We start from the raw sequence: 21,270 nt of genomic DNA on the forward strand, positions 1-21,270 counted from the left end.
ACCCGTCCCCCTTTTCCCAATGGAGATGGCGCCTCCTCCCCATACGCCCTCTTGCCCCTCCAAGATGTGGGCACCCCGCGAGCGCGGAATCACAACCCGGGCTCGATTTTCCACACTTTATCTTGGTACAGTTATCGCGAGAGTCCTGAGCCCTCGACGGCATTTTCTGCGCATGGGCAGTCTGTCGCGGGGCTTGCCAGGCGGGACGGTGGGTGCCGTCGGGGCGGGGGGTGTGGCCGCCGTCTCGCCGGGCCCGGTGAGGTAGGGTCACACGCAGGCGCACTCGCGCGCCGACAGCTCGTGGACCGTGTGGTAGCGACTGTGCGTGTCCAGGAAGGACACCTCGTCCTCGTAGGCCGTCGGGCGGCAGCAGGGCTGCGCCCGCACCCGCTCTCGCCGCACTCGCCGCCGCTGGCGCAGGCGCCGCAGCCCCAGGTCGTAGACGCGCGCGGCCGCCTCGCACGCGCCTGCGCAGTAGCGGAACAGCACCGTCTCGTCCGACGCGTAGCCCAGGCCCAGCTCGCTCACGCGCACCTCGAGCTCCCGCAGCCCGCACGGCCGGGTCCCCGACCGCGCACGCGCGCGCCGCCGCCGGGGCCCCGCCCGACGGCGCGGACCCGGGGACCTCCCGGCCCAGGGTGTCAGTTCTCGAAGCTCCACCGCGTCCGGGGCGCCTTGCAGCAGTGCACGGTCTGCGAGGGGATGGAGAGAATGGGGTAGGGGTCAGTGGGTGGGTGGGTGGCAAGGAGCCCCCCACCCTCGCTGTTCCCTGCGAAAAAGGACCCTTGTGGAGACTCAGAGGTGCTAGTGCACCCTCTCCCGCCCACTTATCTTGCTCCCGGATTCCCGCTCATGCACCCTCTCTGGGCGGTGTGGGGGGGGTGCATATCCACACCCGCACGCCGGGTCCCCAGGGCTACTGACACCCTTCTCTGGACCCTACACCTACGATGGACTGCTCAGAACCTGGCACATACTGTACCACATTCCAGCCTGCCCCACCTTGAGCTGAGCTGACTCGAGTGTCTGTCTCCCTCTGGACACCCCCCGCCCCCAGCACTCTCTGTGGACCCCATCCCTATGCAGAGCAGCACTGGGGATTTTGCTCCTTTTCACTGAGCTGCTCTCACCTCATTGAAGAAAAGGGAGGGCTCAGCAGGGAGTGTGGTGATCCAAATCCCTGTTCCTACTCGGCCCCAGCTGCCCCCACCCCTATGCTGGGCCACCGCCATGTTACAGGTGAGGAAACTGGGCATCCAAAGGGGAAAAGACGTGCCCAAGGCAGGTGCAAGTGGCAGGGAGAGAGAAGCCCAAACAGCAGTTTTGCTTCCATCGTGTGCCCAGGTTTGGCCCAAGTCCAGCCCTCTTCTCCCACAGCTGCTCGTGCCCGGAGCCATAGATTCCCAGAGCCCCACAGTCTACATTTATTTCCCAAGCGGCTGCCCCTGCCCCAGTACTCCTCCGCCCCAGGAGATAAGTGCAGATGTTGCAGTGTCAGGCAGTGTTGACAGTGGGTCTGCAGGCAAGGGGGCTCCCAGCCCCTGAGCAGGCGGCAGTCACACTTGCGCTTGGGAGAGGAAATCCTGAGTTTAGCCCGCACCTGCCCCCGAGGCTGGCGCACCTGGCTGTCAAAAGAAATAGCTTCCTGGGAGGTCCGAGGGGGAAGGGCTGTCTGTCACCCTGGGCGTGTGTCTGTTTCCACAGGGGGTCTCAGAAAGCAGACAAGCCCAGGTTCGGAGCCTTGCTCTGCCACTGTCAGCCTTGTAGTTTCAGGCAGGTGATGGCCCTGTTCTGTGACCCAGTTTCCTTGTTTTGCTCAGTGGGACTTGCGGAGTCCCCGCTTTGGCTGGGACTGCGAGGGTGGAAAGGTGGGGGGGCACCGAGCAGCATCTTCTGAGCTCTTGATGCCCAGGGGCAGGAGCAGGGTGGCCGGCACTGCTTGCTCTGGCGTTAGGTTGAACCTGGCTCACTTCTGATGCCTAAAATTCCACCATTCATTGTGCCCACCCCAAAGGTGTGTATCTAGAGAGTTAATTCAGGGGATTGCCAGTTAAGATACAGATGCCAGATGCCCAGTTAAATGTGAATTTCAAGTAAATAATGAATAATCTTCTAGTATATTATCTGTCCTGCCTCCCTCCAGCAGGCCTGGCCACGTGCACAGGGTCTGGAACACAAAGAGATGAGGTCCTCACCCCCCTGACCCAAGCCTGAAATTCCGCCATCAGCGCATTAGTCCCAGGGCCTAGAACATTGGGACTTTGGGGGATCGGGAGCCACCCCCTTCCCCTAGTAGGGCTGGGTCCGGGGACAGGGTGCCGGGCAGGCAGAACCCAACCATGGGCTGAGATCCTCCCGGGTGACTGAAATTCCACCACGGGTGCTTTGCCCCCCGGCCCTGGGGCACTAGCTTTGGGGGGCACCCCCCGGGTCTCTGGGACTCAGTGTCCTGGGAAGGACTTTGCCGCCTGTAGGGGGGAGCGGCAGGGGCGGACGTGGAGCCCGCGCCTGAGGCCACCCTTGTCCTTTGTGAGGACAAGAAAGAAGGATTGTGTAGGCCGGCAGGGCGGGTGCGGACGTGCACGCAACCCCTACCCACGGGGGGCCACGCCCGCGGCCCGCCCGCGCGGGTGCACGTGTGGCTGAGCGCACAAGAAGTCGAGGCCCACGCACCGCCCTGGCCCCACAGAACCTGCAGAGCGCAGGCGCCAGGGGCGAGTGGGGAGCTGGGCCGTGGCAGCCACGCGCGCCGGGGTGGGCGTTTCCATTTTTCTACCTCCCAGCTTCTTCCCACGTCGTTCTCTCCCATCCTTCTCCCTCTCTTTCTGTGCCTCTGTGTTTCTGTTTCTCTTCCCATTTCTAGGACTCTTCCTATTTCTAGGGGTCTCTCTGTCTCCCCCTACCCTTGGTCCCTGTCCACCCTGGCAGGTCACTAGGGCCTCGGGTTCGGCCTCCCTCTCCCTCCACCGCCCCCCCCCCCCCGCCGCTGCGCTGCAGTGGCCGCCCAGGCCGAATACCCAGGTCTAATCTCCATCTGGTCCCCTGGCCCCTCAGGGCTAGAGCCTAATTCCTTGTGACAGCTGAGCCGAGAGACCCCAGTTCCCAGCGGCCATCCCCTCCGACACCCCTGCCAGGCCGTTGCGGGGATTTGCACCCTCCCTCCACCCCATCTAAAATAAGCCTCTGTGGCCCTGCCCCACTGCGTGAAATTCCACCATTGTGGCCGCTGCGACGTTGGGGGTATCTGACCCAAGACAGGGGAGAGGGCTTACACTGGGCCAGGCGGGCGATTCGGGCGTCCAGGGTGCGAGGCAGCCGGCGCAGCGGGGCAAGCGCGGGTCCGAGGCGGTGGCTGAGGAGCAGGCCTTCCCGACACATCCAGATGGAGAGCACGGAGCTGCAGAGCACCGAGGCCAAGGCCGCCGCCTTCCAGCGCTGCATCCTCAGCCTGCGTGCACGGGATGGTCAGCCACACGGCCTCCGTCTGTCTGTCAGGCAACAAATGAACGGGCACGGGGTGCTGGACCAGGCACCGGAGATACAGTGGGGCCCCTGATTTTGAACCACTCCTGCTTAATGATCAATCATAACATAGAAGTGATTCATCAAGGAACCACTGAACAAGGTTGTGAAGAACGCTGCCAAGGACGGGGTGGGCACTGTGCCAGGGGTAACCTGGGAACCACCCCCGTTCGGGGGTCCCAGAGTGCTTTCCTGAGGATTGAGGAAAGTTGAGACCTGAACAAAGGTAGGAGTTGGCCAGACAGAAGAGAACGGCACCTTAGGCAGGGGTAACAGCCAGTGCAAAGATCCTGGGCGGTGACCCCAGATGACCAATCCAGCCAGGAGGCTGGGGTGGCTGGAGCCCAGTGAATTTGGGGAAGAGTGGACGGAGGTGAGGACATCCCCAGCAGGGGGCACTGTGGGACAAGGGTGGCGAGGAGAGGTGGTGCTTAGAATACAGTCCGGGAGGCCAGAACCCTGGGGTTGAGACATGTTGATGTCCTGGGAGTGACTTCCTGACCTTCTCTGAGCCTGGGTTTCCCCTCCAGACAAACTGATGCCCAGAAGTGGGCAGCAAAGGACTAAAGCTGCCCTCCACCCACCTCCAGGCCTTTGCACAAGCGGGTTCTTCCATCCAGAACATTCTCTTCTCCACTGTTTCCCTCCCATTCCATTTTCAGTCTTAGCTTGGACGGCGCCTCCCTCCGGAAGCCTTCCCTGACTGCTCCTCCCCCCCAGCCCCAGGCCGGCGCAGGGGCACTCTCTGGGCCCCCACAATGCGCTAAGCGTCCCCCATTAGGGCACCGATTACTCAGTGTTCTGGCTGCCTAGTCGCGTCATTCTCGCAGTAGATGTTTAATAACCCAGGCGCACCTCCACACCTCCACCCTATCCGAGAAGCTCCCCGCCACTGAGCAGCCTCCCGCCCGCGTTTACATTCCCCCGCCCGGCTGCCTGGTGTCGGCCCTCGCGGGGCCTGGCGGCCGGCCCGGTGTAAACATTTACACGGAGAGCTGAAAGCCCCGCTGGACGGCGGTCAGCGCCTGGGCTCGGCCGCGGGATGCGGGGCGCCCCCACGCGCGTGTTTCGGGCCGCGCAGGCTGGCCAGAGCTGCGCTGAGCAGTTATTTGCGTGCTATTTGCATCTCGTTTGCATGGGATTTGCATGTGTTGGCGCGCGGGGGTGGGGTGGAGCGTGGTTAAGAGCAGTAAGGCTGGAACCGTCTCTCCCCCGCCCCATGGATGCAGACAGTAAGTAACAAAGGACACCTATTAAGCGCCTGCTGTGTACCAGACCAGGTGCTGAGACCACGACGGAGGCATTATAACCTCCATTTTACAGCTGGGGAAACTGAGGCACGAAACAGAGAGAGGGGCTTGGCCAAGGGCACAGCTACGAAAGTATCTGGGATTCACACCCTGGTTCTTTGACGCGACACACACCACATGGGGGGAGCAAATGCTGTGGAGCTATTCCGAGGACCTTACACTATTGGCGGTATTTGATACTGCCATTATTATTACTGTTGTTGGTGGTGATGGACAATGGGCTCCCCGACATGGGAGCATGTAGACAAACCCTGGCCCAGCCTGGAGATCTGAGGACACAGCACAAGTGCAAAGGCCCTGGGACAGGGCCATGCCTGGCTTGTTGAAGGAACCATCACGGCAGCCCCATGTGGCTGGAGCAGAGTGAGCACGGGAGGAGGTGAGGGCAGGGAGGGGATGGGGACAGGTCATGCACGGCCTGTGGGCTGCGGGGAGATTTCATTCTCAAGGTTGTGCAGCAAGCTGAGGTCAGCCCTTGCATTTGTCAGGTGCCCAAACCCACTTCGTTTACTCTTAATGAGCCCCTACTTTATGCCAGATCCCATTCTACAAACTTAATGCATATTATTAAGTCATTTCAACCTCACAAGAGTCCTTGTCCGCATTTTACAGATGGGGAAACTGAGACCCAGAGTGGTGAAGTGACTTGCCCAGGGTCACAGAGCTGAGATTAGAACTCTGGTGGCCTCACCCAACCTGGGAAGGGGAGACAGGCAGGGAAACCCACCCAGGCTCAAGACCTCAGGTGGGCAAAGCCCTCTCTGGACCCCCAGCACCCTGCTTGTCCTCACACCCAAGTCTTGGGGTGGTGTGCCTCGGTTTCCCTGTTAGACTGGAACAAGGCCCCCTGCACAGCGCCGGCCTGAAAGAGGGGGCTGAGAGGGTAGATGGGTCTCCAGCCCTGAGAAGGCCCAGCCACAGGAGCCCTTGGAGCTACAGACCCCCCAGAGCTTTGATGGGGGGCAGGAAAGCAGGGGGCCGCTGGTGGAGGGGGCCCCGCAGGCGCAGCTGATAAGCGTCTGTTAACAATGGGCCTTTCTGTATGGGGGCCACCCAACTGGTTTGTCTCTGGCACAGACCTGACAGGGAGCAGGTGTGGCGGAGGGCACAGGGAGGGGACCAGGTGTGCACGATGTGTGTGCTTGTGTCAAGGCGAGGCGGGCACTCACACGGCACACTTGGGGGCTCACCCTCACACCCAGCGTTCCCATGCTCACATATGCTCTGACCCACTCACACACACACCCTCTCACGTGTGCCCACTGTTGCACACACACCCTCGGACACTACCCCGCTCACACATTCCAACATGCTCTTGCACACTCAGATCCCATCGCGCTTACACACTCAGTGTTCTCACACACCCTCAAACAGGATTACACTCACACACCTGAACACCACCACACTCACATGCTAGTATGTTTCACTCTCACACGTGGGCATTTTATGCACAAACATGATCACCCTCGAGCGCTACTACTCACACACTAGCGTTTGCACACGTGTACACACGCCCTCTGACTTGCACTCAGGAGCTCCCCCAATCACACCCCTTACACTCTCTCATGGCCGTGGGAGCTCCTGCACACCCTCGATACTCACACACACTCAAGCACCTTCACACTCAGACATACATTGTCTCTTGCACACTGACACAGAGAATGGGCACACCACACACATGCCTCCTCCAAGCCCTCCTGTGAGCACTTGAACTTGAACTTGTGCATGCACGGGCGTGCCCATCATCACCTGCATCCCGCATTCCAGCCACCCGCACACACACCTGGGGGGCACACACATGAACACGCCGCCAGTGCTGGCGGGCCCTCGGCTGCAAAGATTCCGGGGGGAGAGTGAGCAGCACAGACACGGGCTGCAAGTGGGAAGAAGGGAAGTGGGGGGGGGCAGAGTGACCCAGGGGAAAGGGCCACTGGTACCTGGCCCAGCCCCACACCTGCTGGCATTTCAGGTGCCACCCATCTGCCCAGAAAGGGCCTGGCCCAGGGTCCCCTCCCAACCCAACAATGTCCAGACCCTGGAGAATCCTCACTGCCCAGGGAAGGGGGCACCTCCCTTCCTGGGGGCCAGGCCGGTCTGAACCGCAGCAAGAGGGATCTCGGATAGACCTCCACTTCTAGCTGGAGGCCACAGAGTGCCCAGGGCTGGGGCAAGGAAGGAGGAGAAACTGAGGCTCAGAGAGGGGAGGTGAGTAGCCCACAGACACAGCCAGGCGGAAACCTCCAGTTATTCTGAGAGCAGAGAAGTAGGGTGAGGGTGTGTGGGTGTTTCTGGCAGCTTCCTTGATGATACCAGAAAACACTGCTTATTATCTTGATGTCCCGGCTAAGTTCCAGGGCTCCACCTTTCCATCGAGCTTCCCAGGGAACACCCGCCAGGCATACCTGTCCCCGGGGTCAACAGCCTTTGTCCTGCAGAGCTCCTGACCTCAGGGAGGAAACTACTTCATGCTTGTTCCCAGGAAGAGGAAGGAGGGGAGGGGAACCCTCTCTCCATCCACTCATCTCTCTAGTCTGGGGAGGCCTGGAATCGGGGCCTGGCTCCATCAGGCAAACTCCGACTCATCCTTCAAAGCCCCAGCTCTTAGAGCCCCTCTTCCAGGAAGCCATTCCTGCTCCCCATCTTGCCCCCTCCCAGCCGCAGTTCCCTCCCTCTTGCCCAGCTCTTCCAGCACGGAGTCTGCGTCCACGTCTGTCTTTGCTGGACGGTGGAGGTGCTTCTGGAGGGGCACCCTGGGCTGGGTCCTCTGAAGGCAAGGGCGGGCTTTGATAATTCCATCCACCGTTGACAGGTGGAGCTGTGGTGCCTCCCTCCATGAGCACCGTTCTTCCTCTGCACTTCACTCCCAGACACGTCTCTGGTCCTCCCGTACCTCCGTTTCCCCAACTTCAGAAAGGGCCCGAGGCGGGCTGCCCAGAACTGTGGGAATGACTGGGTGGCTCGTGGGGCTGTCATCACTGCCCATGGGCGGAGCGAGCCAGGCTGGGAAGCCACATGGGCAGCTGTGGGGGCGGCCTGCACGTGCGGGCCAGCCCTGAGGAAGGATACTTCTGAATGCTGTGGCACGTGGGGTGCAGACAGCTGAATTCGCACCCCGATCTGCCTCTTCCTGGCTGGATAACGTGGGGGCAAGCTCCTCCCCCTCTCGGAGCCTCAGTTCCCCATCTGTACAAGGGGCTGCACAGGACACCTTGCTCATCTGGAGGGCCGTTTCATTCAGTGAAGTCCTGCAGGCCTGGCCGATGTCCTGCAGCAGCTGGGCCCCGAGCGTCAGACACGTGCTTGCACGCCCTTAATTCCGTTTCCTCCATCAGTGTTACAGGTCTGGGGCTGGCAGCTGGGCCCATTCCCAGGGCAGCCCTGTTCATCTCCTTTCCCCCAGGTGGCTCCTGGGGGTTCCCTAGGGTTCCACTGATGGGGAAACTGAGGCCCCGTGAGGGGCGGGACTTGCGCCTCTCTCAAGACAAGATTCAATGGTTCTGCAAAACAAGAAACAAATTCCACAGCCCACAAAAATGTGCCCCCTCCCTTGGAGGGCCCAGGGCCCAGCCCCACCCCATGGTGGGAACCGGGAGGCCGGGGCAGGCGCAAGCTGGCGACACACATCTGGGGGTAAACCAGGAACATCTGGCTAGCACAGCTGGTTCCGATGTCACATCTGCGGGGGGCGGGGGCCAGCCTGTGGGGCGGCCTCATGGGAGGGTGCAGGCACAGACACCCCCAGCAGAACCTTCCAGGCCTGCCGAAAGGTGGGAGCCCAGCATCTCCTTTCTTCCCCCCAGCCCAGGAGCTGCCTGCTGCCCAATCGCTAGAACCATCGCTGGCGCCCTGCTACTCTGAGAGTCAAGTCACGGGTCCTGAGCTTCTCTTAAGGGGTTCTGGGTCTGTCTTTGCCAAAGTGAGGCTGAGGGGTGGACATACAGAGAGGGTGATTTCTGGGGAAGACTGTGTTGGTTGCTTTGTGTTAATAATAGTAGTAAAAAAAATTAGCTAATACTAACACTAGCAAACAACACCATTGATGCTGTTCTAAGCACTTTACATGTAGTGCCTCATAGAAAGGTGTGGACTATTTTATCACCATTTTGTAGACAGAAAAACTGAGGTCCAAAAGACTGAAGTGACTTCCTCAGGCTCCAACGGAACATAAATGGCCAAGCTGGGTTTTGAACTCAGGTGGTTGGGCAAACTCCTACTCATCCCTCAAAGTCCCAGCCTCAATGCCCCCTCTTCCACATTCTTGACCACTGTACCATATGGCCTCCCTAATAACAACAACAAGACCAAGAATAATAACACTAACACCTGGCAATGTTGGCTATTCCATTTATTTAGTGCCAAGCACTCTGCTAAGTGCTTTCCACATGTTTGATTCTCCCCGCAGTCCCTGGAAAAGATGTTATTATTATTATTATTAGCCCCATTTACCACATGGGGAAACTGAGGCTTGGAGAGGTAGAGTGACTCACTCAAGGTCACACAGAAATTAAGTGGCTGAGCTGCGGTTGAACCTGGGTCTGACTCTAAACTTGTTCTCTCAATGACTCCACAACCCCAGTAACGAGGGTGGTGCTGGGGGGAAAGGGAGAAGCAGGGTCTTGCTGCTTGGGAGGCCAGCAGGGCTGAGATCCAGGGAAGTAAAAGGTTTTCTCAAAGACACACAGCAGAGCAGAACTAGCAAGTAAACAGATGGCCCACATGGCAGAAAGCCCAGTGTGCCAGGCTGGGTTCTGCTCCCAACACATTCACCCAACACTTATTGAGTGCCTACTGTGTGCTGCGCCAGCCAGGGAACTCAGGATGACCAAGGCCAACCTGGGCCCCCATCTTCACCAAGCTCACCATCCAATCAGGGAGATGGATAATAAAAAAAAAAGAAAGAAAGAAGGTAATTTAGGAAATTCCCTGGTGGTCCAGTGGTTAAGACTCAGCGCTTCCACTGCTGGGGCCCCAGGTTCGATCCCTGGTTGGGGAACTAAGATCCCGCAAGCCACGCAGCCAAAGAAAGAAAGAAAGAAAAGAAACAAGGTAATTTAGAGGTTGACAATGCAACAACAGCCCCCAAATAAAACAAGGTGAAGCGATAGTGACTGGTGCTGCTTTTAAGCTGAGTGGTCAAGGAGGGCTTCCCAGAGGAGGCAGCATTTGTGCTGAGCCCACATGAAGATCTAGGAAGAGTGCTCTAGGTGGAGGGAACCACACGAGCAAAGGCTCAGAGGCACGATGATGGCTTTTCAAGGGGACCGGTGTGACCGGAGCAAATGGCCAGGAGATGAGGAAAGATAAGGGGGTGTCCTGTGCCCCGCAGGGTCAGCCCTCCATTCCCCACCAGTGCCTGGAGCCCTCTTCCTGTACCGGCCGCTACTCGGGCGTGTTCTCGGGAAGGCTGGGCCGGGGAGCGCGCGCATGCGTGCGTGCGTGTGTGTGTATGTGTTGGGGCCACCAGCTTTTCAGACCCGCCGTTTCTGGTCCGGCCCTCTGCAGCTGGCCCATAAAATTCCCACCTCAACCATACCAGGCCGGTCTGGCTTAGCCAGGCTGGTCTGGGACCGGCCTCGCAGGCATCTGGGGCGGGCAGGGGGCCCTCCCTGGGGGGGAATAACAGGATCAGCCTAATGAGGCCTGGCACGGCTAAGCAGCTGGCATGGGGCCCGGTGGGTGGTGCGAGGGACGTGGGTCCTCCGGGAGTGGCCAGGAGGACACCACACAAAGCTGACCATCTGACAGAAAGGGAAACCAAGGCACAGACCCCGATGCAACTCAAACCCTCACACTGGTTTCCTAGGAACCAGGGGACCTAAGTCACCTCTTCCATGTCCCTAAGTTCAAATTCTGCCTTGGGTCCCTGACACACTGAGCTCTTTCAGCACGGCCCCTCTCTGGGCCTCGGTTTCCTCAACTGGGATGTGAGATCCACCTGCTGGATTTCTTCCAGGACCAGCCAAAGCCTGAGTTCACTTGGATTTGAAGGGAAGATCTTTCCACTCCTGAACACCCACGCCAAAGTGTCCCAGGCCCCATTCAGGCTTACTTTGCGGCCGTTACCTCCCCTGAAAGTCCAGGAGGCTGGCTGGCTGGTTTGAAAGCCTCCTATCCACCCCCTAACCCGCACCCCTGCCCTGCCAAGTGCAGCAGGCACCGGGCCTGTCTTGTTCTCTGCTTCATCCTACTATACAGCTTGGCACACAGTAGCTTAGGGCTTGGGAATTAATTATGTGGAGCATAAGGAAAGATCCCTCCAGCTCGCTCAGCCTCAGTTTTCTCAGCTGCGAAATAGGGAGAACCAGCCTCCCATGGCGCCTGCTCAGTTGATGCTCACAGGGCAGAGGGAAGACCCTATCTCCCCTCGAGGGCCTTGAGCCCCAGACCCCTCTGCCCCACCTTGGGGGACCAGGAAAATTGCATCTGCAGAGGAATCCCACAGCCTCTCAGCAAAGACAGCTGGGCCCAGGGATGCCAGATGCATTAAAGACCCGTTCCTCTCTCTGTGTTTCCAGCCCCCATCTCCAGGAATCCGTCCTTGAAGGCCCCAGCCCAGTTCTCCCTCTGTCAACCTTTCAGAAAAGTCTCTCCCTCCCACGGTCACCCCAGGCACCCTGGATTTTCCAAAACCACCCATGCTATTTCCTGCCTCCAGATCTTTGCATATGCAGTTCCCACTACCTGGAATGCCCTTGCCTTTCCCATTTAGAGAACTCCTACTCATCCTTCATAGCCCCAGCCACAATGCCCCTCCTCCAGGAAGTCTCCCCTGACCCTCCTACACTGAGGTAGTGCCTTTGCTCCCCACTCTGGGCTCCACCCTGGATTCAAGTCTGGAAGGACAAGGCCCAGGAGCCCGACACCAGAGTCACGCACACCATTGCTGTCCAACAAATATTGGTGGAAACAATCTCTTGATTGTGTCCTTGTACCTGGCTGCAAACTGTTTGGTTCCCTCTCCTGTTCCAGGCTCTTGAAAGCTATATCCTCTTCTCACCCCCCTGAAAATTGAGGCCTATAACCTGCGGGACAAGCAGTGATGGTGGAATTTCAGACACTGTGCCCAGCTGCAGGAGGGCATGTTTTGTTTTCTTCCCTGCGCCCCTGGAACTAGCTCTCTGCAGGTCGCTGGGAGTGGGCTGTAAGGCCTGGGAGTGGCTGCAGAACCCCGAACCTCAGCAGTCCTAGAATGAAGGGTGTGGGGAGGGGTGTCCAAAGGGCCCAAGGCAAGGGGCTGGGGGTGGGGAGAAGCTGGCAAAGCTGGGAGTCTCCCCCCACTGACATCCGCCTAGACCAGTCACGCCCCATTGGGGCTTCCTAAGCCGGGGGCTCTTAAAGACAAAGAGTGTCATGGAACAGAGAGAAAAGGATGCAGGGTGGGAGTGGGGGGTTGGGGGGGGAGGGGGCGGTGCAGAAAGGAGTGAGGAAAGTCAGGGGTCTGGCCTTCCATGCCCCCCACCTAGGCCCCTGGTCCTGCTCCCCAAATCTGGGCTGGTGGCCCAGCCTTGCAGGTAACCACAGGCCCGCTGAGCCAGGCCAGTGGCCCAATGCTATATGGATGCTGGTACTTCTTGGGGAGCGGACCATGGTGACATCCACCCCTGGGAGAGGCCACTTCTCTCTCCAGTCCCCGCCCACATCTGCCCACTGTCTGCAGCCTCCTCGGCCTAAAGACTGCGAACTGACAAACCGCACCTTCTGGGAGAATTCTGAGACCATCCTGAGCAAGAGATGCCTTTTGTAAAAAGCGAGGAAGGAAGACAGCCTCCTCTCCTTCAAATCCGGTCTTTGCCGTTAAGGGCCCCCCCCCCCGCCCCCCGCAAAGGTTTCGCGCCCTCTTGTGGCTGAACAATCGGCTCCAGGAGCTGAGAGAGCCAGGCCCTTACCGGAGGACACCGTGTCCCCGGCGGCGGCGGCACGCAGGGAAGGCGGCTGGAACGCGCCACTGACAGATGTTTACTTCTGCGTGCAGCTGGGCCGCGACGGCAGCCCTCCGCCCAGGGTCTGCGGGATCCGGATGCCCCCCGCGGCCCCTTGTAGACCACAAGGCATAAGGGGTGTCTGGGTCTCGCCCTCCTAGAGGCTGGGGAGGGGATTCCGGCTGCCCCCGCTTCCACCCCTCTCCAGACGCTCCCAAGGGCGTCCGAGAAGGCAGAAGCGCTCCCGCCTCGTCGGACAGGGAACCCCCCCCCCGGCCAGACCCTGGCTTGGAGAGAAGCTTAAGATCGCCCTCCCGCCCCCGCGCCCCTGCCACGCGCGGACCTGTCGCCCCTTGACCCTACCCTCATACACACGCTGGTTCTTGGCTAGAGGCGGGAAACTACCGACCTACCCGGAGTCCCTGGAAGCCCTCCCAATCTCTGTCCATGGGGCCGGTCCTCCCCCCGCGCCGGTACCCCGCGGGCCCCCCGTCTGCCCTTGCTTACCTGCTCCGGGCGCCCGACTAGCCGTCAGTGGCGGCCGCGCCTGCCGCCCGCGCCGGCCCCAGCCCCTGCCCCTGCCGCCGCGACCGCCATCCGGGCCGCCTGGGCCCGCGGCGCCCGGGGGGCCCCGGGCCGGAGGGGGCGGCCGCGGGGGGGGCGCGGCGCGAGCCGGCCCATGGGGCCCCCCCGGGCTCGCTCAGACGCGGGCTGCGGCCATCCCCGCCCGGCGGAGGCTGGGGCTGAAGGGGTGCCCTGGACGGCCGGCGGCTCGGAGGGCGCGGGGCGCAGGGGCGCACGGACGGCGCGGGCGGCCTCGGCGCGCGGCGCGGGGCTCCGGGGCGGCGGCGCTAGGGGCCCGGGCGCTCGGAGCGGCTCCACGGCGCTCTCTCCCGCCACCTCCGCCGCTCCCGCCGCGGACAGCTCGGCCGGCGCGGGGCCGGGGGCGGGGCCAGGGGCGGGGCCAGGGGCGGTGGCTCGGATTTCCTGGGACAGGGAGCCGCCCCCGCCCCGTCCCGCCCCGCCCGAGGGTGCCTGAAGAGCGCAGGTGGCAAGGGGGCGGGGCCACAGCACCCCCCTAGACGGCGTTGTCCCCCGGCCCCAGCGACCCCGGCGGCGATCCTTTAGAAAAGCCAGGGCCCCAAAATGCCCCCCTCCGGGGGCCCCTTCCCAGAGGTAAGAGCCACAGCGCCCCTGACACCAGTCCCTCGACCTTTAGCGTCCCCCCACTCCACTGAGAACCTGGTCTTACTGCCAGACCCCTCCCCCCGTCCTGCCCGGTCCCCTTCCGGAAACAAGGCCCCAAGAAGTCCCCTCACCAGGGAATCCCCTCGGGGAACCCCCGGGACAGAGTCCCTCCAGATTAAAAGTTTCCCTCCCCCGCTCCAAGAACCCCAACGGCGCATCTTCCGTAAATCCGGGACCTCTCAAGACCCCTCCGCAGATCCCCCTTCGCGGAATTAAGAGCCACAACACTCCCCTGGCCGGCGGTAATCATGGCCCACAATTTCCCCGCACCCCACTGAGTACTGTGGGGCTCCTAGTCCCTCCCCAGGTCCTCTTTCCAGAAAGCAAAAGAAGGCCCCTTCCTAAGAAAGTCATTCCAGAGAACTGAGACCCAAAGTTTTCCCCTAAAACATCAAGTGATACCCTAAGACTGACGACGACGCCCGCTGTCCACAGCGCCCCTCATCAAGTGGCATTTCTCCTTAGTCTGGCGTCCGAGCCAGATCCTGCGGGGGGATACCTTTCCCACCCCCGGCACCCGACGGCGTTCTCCCGAGCACCAAGGCCCAGGGCTAACCCCGACCCGTCAGCGAGCCCAAACCCACCCCGCCCCCTCCCCGACGGCTCCGCGTTCCCAATGCGCCCCCTAGCGGCCCCCAAGCTGACTCGGGGGCGGGACTGTGGCGAGGTGGGCGGGGCTGGACCCGCCATGGCCCCGCCCCGCCCCGGCCTAGTTACTGAGAAACACCGGCCGCGCAGCCCGGCCCTCGGCCCGCAGCACTTAGGCTCCTGCCCGCAGGGTCCCCGCCGCCGCCCGCGTTCCTGGGGCCGGGAGCTCTGGCTCTCACTCCCGCCGCCTGATTTCTTGGGGCCTCCTCACTCTGACTCAGGCCGTCTGCATTCCTCTGATTCCAGCAGTCTGGGGGTTTGTAAGGGCATTAGGTCTTCCTAAGACCCCCCCCCCCGCCCCAAAACACACACACCCCCGGCCAGCGGCCTGTGCAACTTGCACTACTACGCAGTGTACGTGGTGACAGGGGACACTCAGGCAGCATCACCGGCTGTAAGCGGGCTCATGCGGGTGTGGGTCGCGCTGGATGCGCGAGCAGGGTGTAGCCCGATTGTGAGTTTGTGGGTGGGTGAGTGGAGGCATGAGGGTGAGCGTGTGTCAAAGCGGCGGCGCTGCGGCTGCCCCGTCACGGTCCAGGATGGAAAGAACAGGGGTCCGTGCTCGCCTCTCCGTGCCTCGTTTTCCCCATCTGTAACAGGGGGTATTAGCAGTAGATCCTACTAGGGCTGCAGTAAGGATCAGATGAGTTAAGTATGAGTAACCATGCCCGCTGGAGGTGAGCAGTGCCCAAGCGTCTGTCACTACTGGTGACGCTAAGGACTCACTGTCAGTGACACGCACACCCTGGCCTGAAGGGAAGGCTGAGGCACTGGTGGCCATTCACGCACAGACCCCCAAACCTTGTTCTAGGCAGGGTCACACCCAGCACCATCCTCGTTCTCACGCATACCCGGACACCCTTCTGAGAACAGCGCCATCCCTACACACACACACACACACACACACACACACACACACACACACACACAGTTCCCTGTAGAGACACAGACACACGCTTAGCAGCCCACTGGCCCTCAGAGCAGCTCCAGGGGCGACTCCAGGGGACAGGGTAGGATTGCTCCTGCACACGTGTACACTCGGCAGATCATTACACACACACACACACGCTTTTCACACAAAACCCTCTGACACTCACACTCAACCCCGAGCGCCGGGTGCCCACCCCACAGCCATACACGCACAGGAGTCGAGGAGACCCTGCTGCTAGCACACTCGGGCGCACACGTACATGCTGGGCTGGTCCGGGAAGCACAGCCCCCCTGCATACACGTAGCCAGACCAGGAGCCCACCCCCACCCCGGCCAGCCATCATTAAGCTGTCACCAGCTGCCCCTTGGCCGTCTCTGCTTGCCCACACCTCCCTGGCTGGGCTGGGGGCCATGGGGGAGGGGGCGTGCAGACACATGGGGTGCAGGACACACACATGTGCCCACCATGTGGATGCTCGTAAAACGGTTGCCCTGGTAACGGCGACTTGAAAGACTCGGTTCTTCCTCTGGGGTGGGCAGGGGCAGGGGCGTAGGGGCGGGGCCCAGGGGGGGCGAGTAGGACCCATGCCCACCTTCCACCATGGGGAGACCCGGTCATACTCCGGCCTGGGAGGAGACCCCTCCACACTCAGGGACACACACATTGACCCAGTCACACACGGAGAAGGCCCCCCATCACACTCAGGCCCACAGAGACCCTGCCTCGCTCGGGGCCGGCCCCACGTGATCACACCAGACACAGGTGTGATGCCCTCGCACACCAGTGTGTCACCTCATACAACCGAGCACCCGGGCCACTCTCTGTAGCCAACCACAGGCTTTGTCACCCTGTCACACTGGCTGACTCACATGGTAGCGGGAACTGGGGCACACACGGGCACGCCCACCCTTGGCCCCCACCCCGCTCAAGGAGCCGTCTGGGCCCAGCTGCCCGGGAGGCTGAGGGGATTCAGGGGCTGGTTCTATTTGCAGGAAACACGGGTATTTACAATGCTTTATTTTTAAACCTTCCTTGTTCCAGACTGGGGCTGCTGTGGGGCAGGGTGGGTGGAACTCAGCCTTGAACCTCCCACGCTGAAAGTGCAGCCCGGGCCAGGGACTGTGGTCTCCCCAGTGCACGGATGGTGGGGAAGAAGCTCAGCCAAGAGCAGGGGCACCCAAGGGCCTGTGGCCCCTGGGGCTGATTTGAGCCTGCTGGCCCCAAGGTCAAGGCTGAGGCAGAGGTGGGACAGTGCAGGGGCAGCCAGAACCCAGGCCCCGCCACTTGCCCGCCCCCTCCACCCCAGTGTTTGCCGGGAAATTAGTTCCGCTCCTTCACTGCCTCCTCACCACCCCCAGGTAGCTCCGGGCAACGCCTCCCCTTCCCCAGCGTGCTTGGAGCCCAGGTGGCAGTTATGAAACCCGAGTGTCAGAGAGGTCAAGACACTGGCCCAAGGTCACACAGTAAGGTGGAGGTTCAAATCTGGGGCTGGATGACTCCAGAACGTTCAGCCATGGCCCCCAGCTGCTCCTCCACCCCTGTCCCCTGGGGGCTGGCCCCCTGCCCTCCCCTGATGGTCACTGCTCCCCAGGGGGAGTGTTCTGTTCATGGGTGGAGGCCTAGGTGGAGGTTTTGGGAGGCCAGCAGCCGCTGGCCAAGACGCGGACTTGGCTGGTGGAGAAGTTTCCATCTTAGCGCCAGGAGCTGGTCCAGGCCCTGCAGGCCCAGGGCTGCACCTCGGGGACCCCTCCAGGGAGCAGCCCCGTGGGGGTGGAAGTGGCCCGGCACCCTCTGTGTCCTCTGTCCCTCCAGCTGCCCCCCAGCCAGAGCATCCCCCCACAGTAAGCGTTACTCCATCCCCCAGCGCTGGTGGCTGAGCTTGCTGATCCTCAGTTTCCCCATCTGTGAAATGGTTCCTGTGTTTGTTCTGTGCCCAGTGCAGACCCGCGGCTGTGGGAAGTGAGTGTTGTCTTCCCATGGAGACATGAGGGGGATCGCCCAGGGTCACTGGGCCAGCTCAGCACAGGGCTGCTGATTGTCAGCCAAGAGGCTCCCTGAAACCAGGTTTCGGGGCTCTTGATTTGGCAAAGTTATCCTCACCAAGAGCTGGATGATTCTGAGGGCCGAGAGAGGCCTCAGCCCCTACAGGGAGCACAGCTGGACACCCACTCCTGGCTGGGGGTCAGAGCAAGGGCCGCGGGGACCAGGGAAGGAGCCGGCCCGACTGGCTGGAATGGGGCCCACGAGGCCTTGTGGGTGGCAAGAAGGAGCTGACTTGTTCCAGAAGAGGATGGGAAAAGCAAGGCCGGCAGCCATCCCCACAGGGCCATTTGCAGCCGCAGGTCACAGATCGAGGGCCCTGTCCCTGGGGGCCCATGTCGGCAAGGCGGAAAAGCCATCAGGCCTGGGGGCAGAGGGGAGGGGAGGTGGGTGGGGTGGGCCTTGGGGTTGGGGGACACCTGAGAGGTGCGGCCCGGGCTGAAGACCTTCTGTGAGCTTACAGACACCCCCCCACACACAGAAGCCACAAATGTGTGGACACTATGTGTGTATCCACGCACACACATACAGTAGACACACAGACACGCTCACAGACTCTTAAATACGCACATCGACACGCAGACACACAATTACGCACACAGATGTCCCCCAAAGTCAATCATACTCTGCAAATGCGTATACACCATCACACACACTCACACGGACACACATAGTACACATGCACACACTCATGCGTACGGCAGCCCCAGCCCCTGAGGCTCACAGGCGCCACATACATCCCAGCACCCTGGCTCTCGCCACCCGCCAGCCTGGCCCTGCCTTCTCTCGTCCTTGGCCCAGGCTGCCCTAATCCTGGTCTCGTGTCCTGAAGCCAGAAGATAAGGGGCAGCTGCAGCCCCAGATAAAGGAGGCGCAGCCACAAATCCGGGGCGGCCCTGGCGGCAACAGGCAAAGAGCCCAGGCTGCACCTGCCCTGTGCTTCCTCCCCTATCTGGCCTGGTTGAGAGGGACAGAGAGAGGGCAGGGGAGACAGAGACATGGAGGGTGAGAGAGACAGAGGGGGGAGATGCCTGGGGGGGGCAGCAGAGAAATGGAGACAGATGCAGAGAGAAAGATGGAGAGAGACAACACACGGGGGAAAGAGAAATGCAGAGAAAGATATGAGATAGACACACAGAGAGAAGGAAATACAGAAAGAGACCCAAAAAAAACTGAGACAGAAACAGGAAGAATAAAAGAAAGGGACAGAGGCAGGGGAGCCCCAGTGACTGGGCTGAGTGCCAGTGGTACCTTCCCAAGGCTCTGCCCCACCCCCTCCTGGGTGCCTCAGTCTCTCCACCTGCTCGGGGCCCCAGCGTGACCTACCTCCCTCCTGCTTCCTCAGATCAGCCAAGGTCAGGCATTGGCACGACTCACGCCTGGTTCAGAGTTGGCGGGGGACATCTTTCTCAACGTCCCCACGCTCTCCAGGCTGACACCTGGGAAGTCCTCAGCTTCCTGCCAAATCCTCAGTGAAGGTGGGACCCCCCACCCAGCAGGTCCTGCCCCCTTGCCTCAGTTTCCCTAGCTGTGACAAGATGCATTCACTCAGCAAGTGTTCACTGAGCACCTACTGTGTGCCAGGGCCGGTGCTGCATGGTGGCAAGACAGAGTGACTGGAGCAGACCTGACTCCCACCAGCCCTGGGCTCGTAGTTTAATGGGGAAGATCCTCAACGCATCCCTTTTCCAGAGAAGGAGAAGTTGAGAACAGAACGGTGAGTGGAATAAGCAAGGTGACTGGGTGCAGGGAATAGTGTTCCTGGGATAGGGAACAGCATGTGCAAAGGCTGGGAGGTAAGACTGGCTCATGGGAGGTCTGGAATGAACTTGGTGCTTGAGTTTAGGGAGGGAGGAGGTGAAGAGGGATGAAGCTGGGGAAGGCAGCAGGGGCTGGATTATGCAGGAAACTTGGGGCTGTGGTACAGGCCTGGGGCAGTAGGGAGCCATGGAAGGATTGGGAGCAGGGGAGGGCCATGGTCAGATCTGTGTTTTAGAAAGAGCTGTGGGAGGCTGGACTGTTGGGGGCAGGATGGGAGATTGAGGCCTGGAAGGGGTGTTGGTGGGAGAGGGGATAGACTAGAGAGAGACCCTGGAGAGAAAGCAGGGAGGACATGGGGACTGACAGGCTGTTGGGAGAGAGACAGGCGGGGAGGCTGATGCCCAGGTCTCTGGCTAGGTGGTGGGGCAGCCCCTGGGCCAGGGACCTCTGCAGCCCGTGGATTCAGGTAGCGTTGGGATGAATACCTGTTCCCTCCACATAAGATCAGAGAGAGGAATAACGGAGTTAATACATGAAAAGACCTTAGAACAGAGCCTGGCATACAGTAAGTGCTCAAAATTGTCTAGCTACTGGTAAATGATTAATATTACACCATTATAATAACATAATAAATAATAACAATTAACAGGAATTCCCTGGCAGTCCAGTGGTCAGGACTTGGCGCTTTCACTGCTAGGGCCTCAGGTTCAATCCCTGGTTGGGAAACTAAGATTCTGCAAGCCGCGCAGTGCAGCCAAAAAAAAAAAAAAAAGCAAGCAATTAATAGTGTGTCACTTATATTAATACCGTAGTTATTAATGGCCAGTCCACAGTATCCCTTTCTCCCCCTCCCCACAGGAAGCGTTCCAGGATTGCCTTACACAGAGAAGGCAGGTCATCACAGGGCAGAGCCAGGGAGCCTAGGAGGGTTCTCCTTGGAGGCTGAGGTTCAGAGGGGAGGCTCATTCCTGAGGTTGCCCTCTGTGGGCCTCGGTTTCCCCACCTGAACAACTGTCTCCCCAGAGTGGTCTGGGTGCCCGTGGGATGATGTCAGGGAGACGATGGTAGATCCTCAGGAGGCAATGGGACGGGCACCTCAGGAAGAAGCGAGCTCTCGTCTCTGGAGGTGGGTAAGGGGGGCTGAGTCTCCCAAGGACCGCTGTGGTTGCTTCCAGAGTCCCCGACTCCACTGTTTTATTCCCAGATTGTCCTATAGAGGGCGGCCGAGGCCAGAGATGGAAGACAAGCTGCTCCCCACCCCCATTCCATTTTCTCCCAGGTCTCAGAAAAGCTGGTGCTGAGCCTGTTGTGGGCTCAGGCAAATCCCTTCCCTCCTCAGGCCTCAGTTTCTCCATCTGTCACTCAAGGAACACAGTCCCTGCCTCACTTCCTGCTCAGGGAAAGCTCTGTCAAGTTTAGCAGTGAAATGCAGGGGGGAGCTAAGGGATTGGTTATTCCCATTCTGCACTGTGTTAATGTAATTCAAGGCAAATAATAGTAATAAAGTAACAGTAACAACAGTAGTCATTAACATTTGTTGATTGTTATTTATTGAATCCTTACTTTCTAAAAGAGATATTTCTATCAGCCCCATTTTTCTGATGAGGAGACTGAGGCACAGAGAAGTTAAAGGACAAGGTTCTGGACTTTCCTGGTGGAGCAGTGGTTAGGAATCTGCCTGCCAATGCAGGGGACATGGGTTTGATGCCTGGTCTGGGAAGATCCCACATGCCGCGGAGCAACTAAGCCCGTGCGCCACAACTACTGAGCCTGCGCTCTAGCGCCCTCGAGCCACAACTACTGAGCCCACGTGCCACAACTACTGAAGCCCATGCGCCTAAAGCCCGTGCTCTGCAACAAGAGAAGCCACCGCAATGAGAAGCCTGTGCAC

The 21,270-nt window shown here is 60.3% G+C and overlaps 2 protein-coding genes across 4 annotated transcripts in view; one reads left to right on the forward strand and one right to left on the reverse strand.

Moving 5' to 3' along the window:
• NDUFA11 (NADH:ubiquinone oxidoreductase subunit A11) overlaps positions 1 to 20,888 on the forward strand; it is a 57,534-nt gene extending 36,646 nt beyond the window's left edge. The window contains exons 4-5 of one of the 2 annotated variants that reach the window (XR_014241430.1): positions 19,203 to 19,335; positions 20,584 to 20,888. Coding sequence is in view for 1 of the 2 variants with exons in the window: in XM_082380673.1 (XP_082236799.1) it covers positions 19,203 to 19,234 (32 nt within the window). In the remaining variant the exon portion in view is untranslated. Of the gene's footprint in view, positions 1 to 19,202 lie in introns of both variants that reach the window. The other variant, XM_082380673.1, reaches the window with a different exon arrangement.
• On the reverse strand, positions 103 to 13,694 carry NRTN (neurturin). 2 transcript variants are annotated; one of them, XM_082380670.1, is made up of 4 exons: positions 13,259 to 13,694; positions 12,719 to 12,865; positions 3,273 to 3,488; positions 103 to 692 (listed from the first exon to the last, which is right to left on the reverse strand). In XM_082380670.1, exons 3-4 carry the CDS (start codon positions 3,439 to 3,441, stop codon positions 268 to 270), a joined length of 594 nt encoding a protein of 197 aa, XP_082236796.1. In that variant the 5' UTR covers positions 3,442 to 3,488; positions 12,719 to 12,865; positions 13,259 to 13,694; the 3' UTR covers positions 103 to 267. The 2 variants fall into 2 exon arrangements, with proteins under 2 accessions (XP_082236796.1, XP_082236795.1); XM_082380669.1 differs by lacking the exon at positions 12,719 to 12,865 and having other exon boundaries at positions 13,259 to 13,692.
• Positions 20,889 to 21,270: the final 382 nt, after the last annotated feature.

Source organism: Balaenoptera borealis, assembly GCF_965194805.1.
Source record: "Balaenoptera borealis genome assembly, chromosome: 2".
NCBI lineage: Eukaryota > Metazoa > Chordata > Mammalia > Artiodactyla > Balaenopteridae > Balaenoptera > Balaenoptera borealis.

Bases quoted from the DNA above. Each gene is read 5' to 3' on its own strand.
- NRTN (XM_082380670.1), bottom strand. From the start codon at position 3,441: ATGCAGCGCTGGAAGGCGGCGGCCTTGGCCTCGGTGCTCTGCAGCTCC. The intron at 693-3,272 runs GTAAGCCCTCTC...ATCCCCTCGCAG, and splicing joins AATCGCCCGCCTGGCCCAGT to ACCGTGCACTGCTGCAAGGC.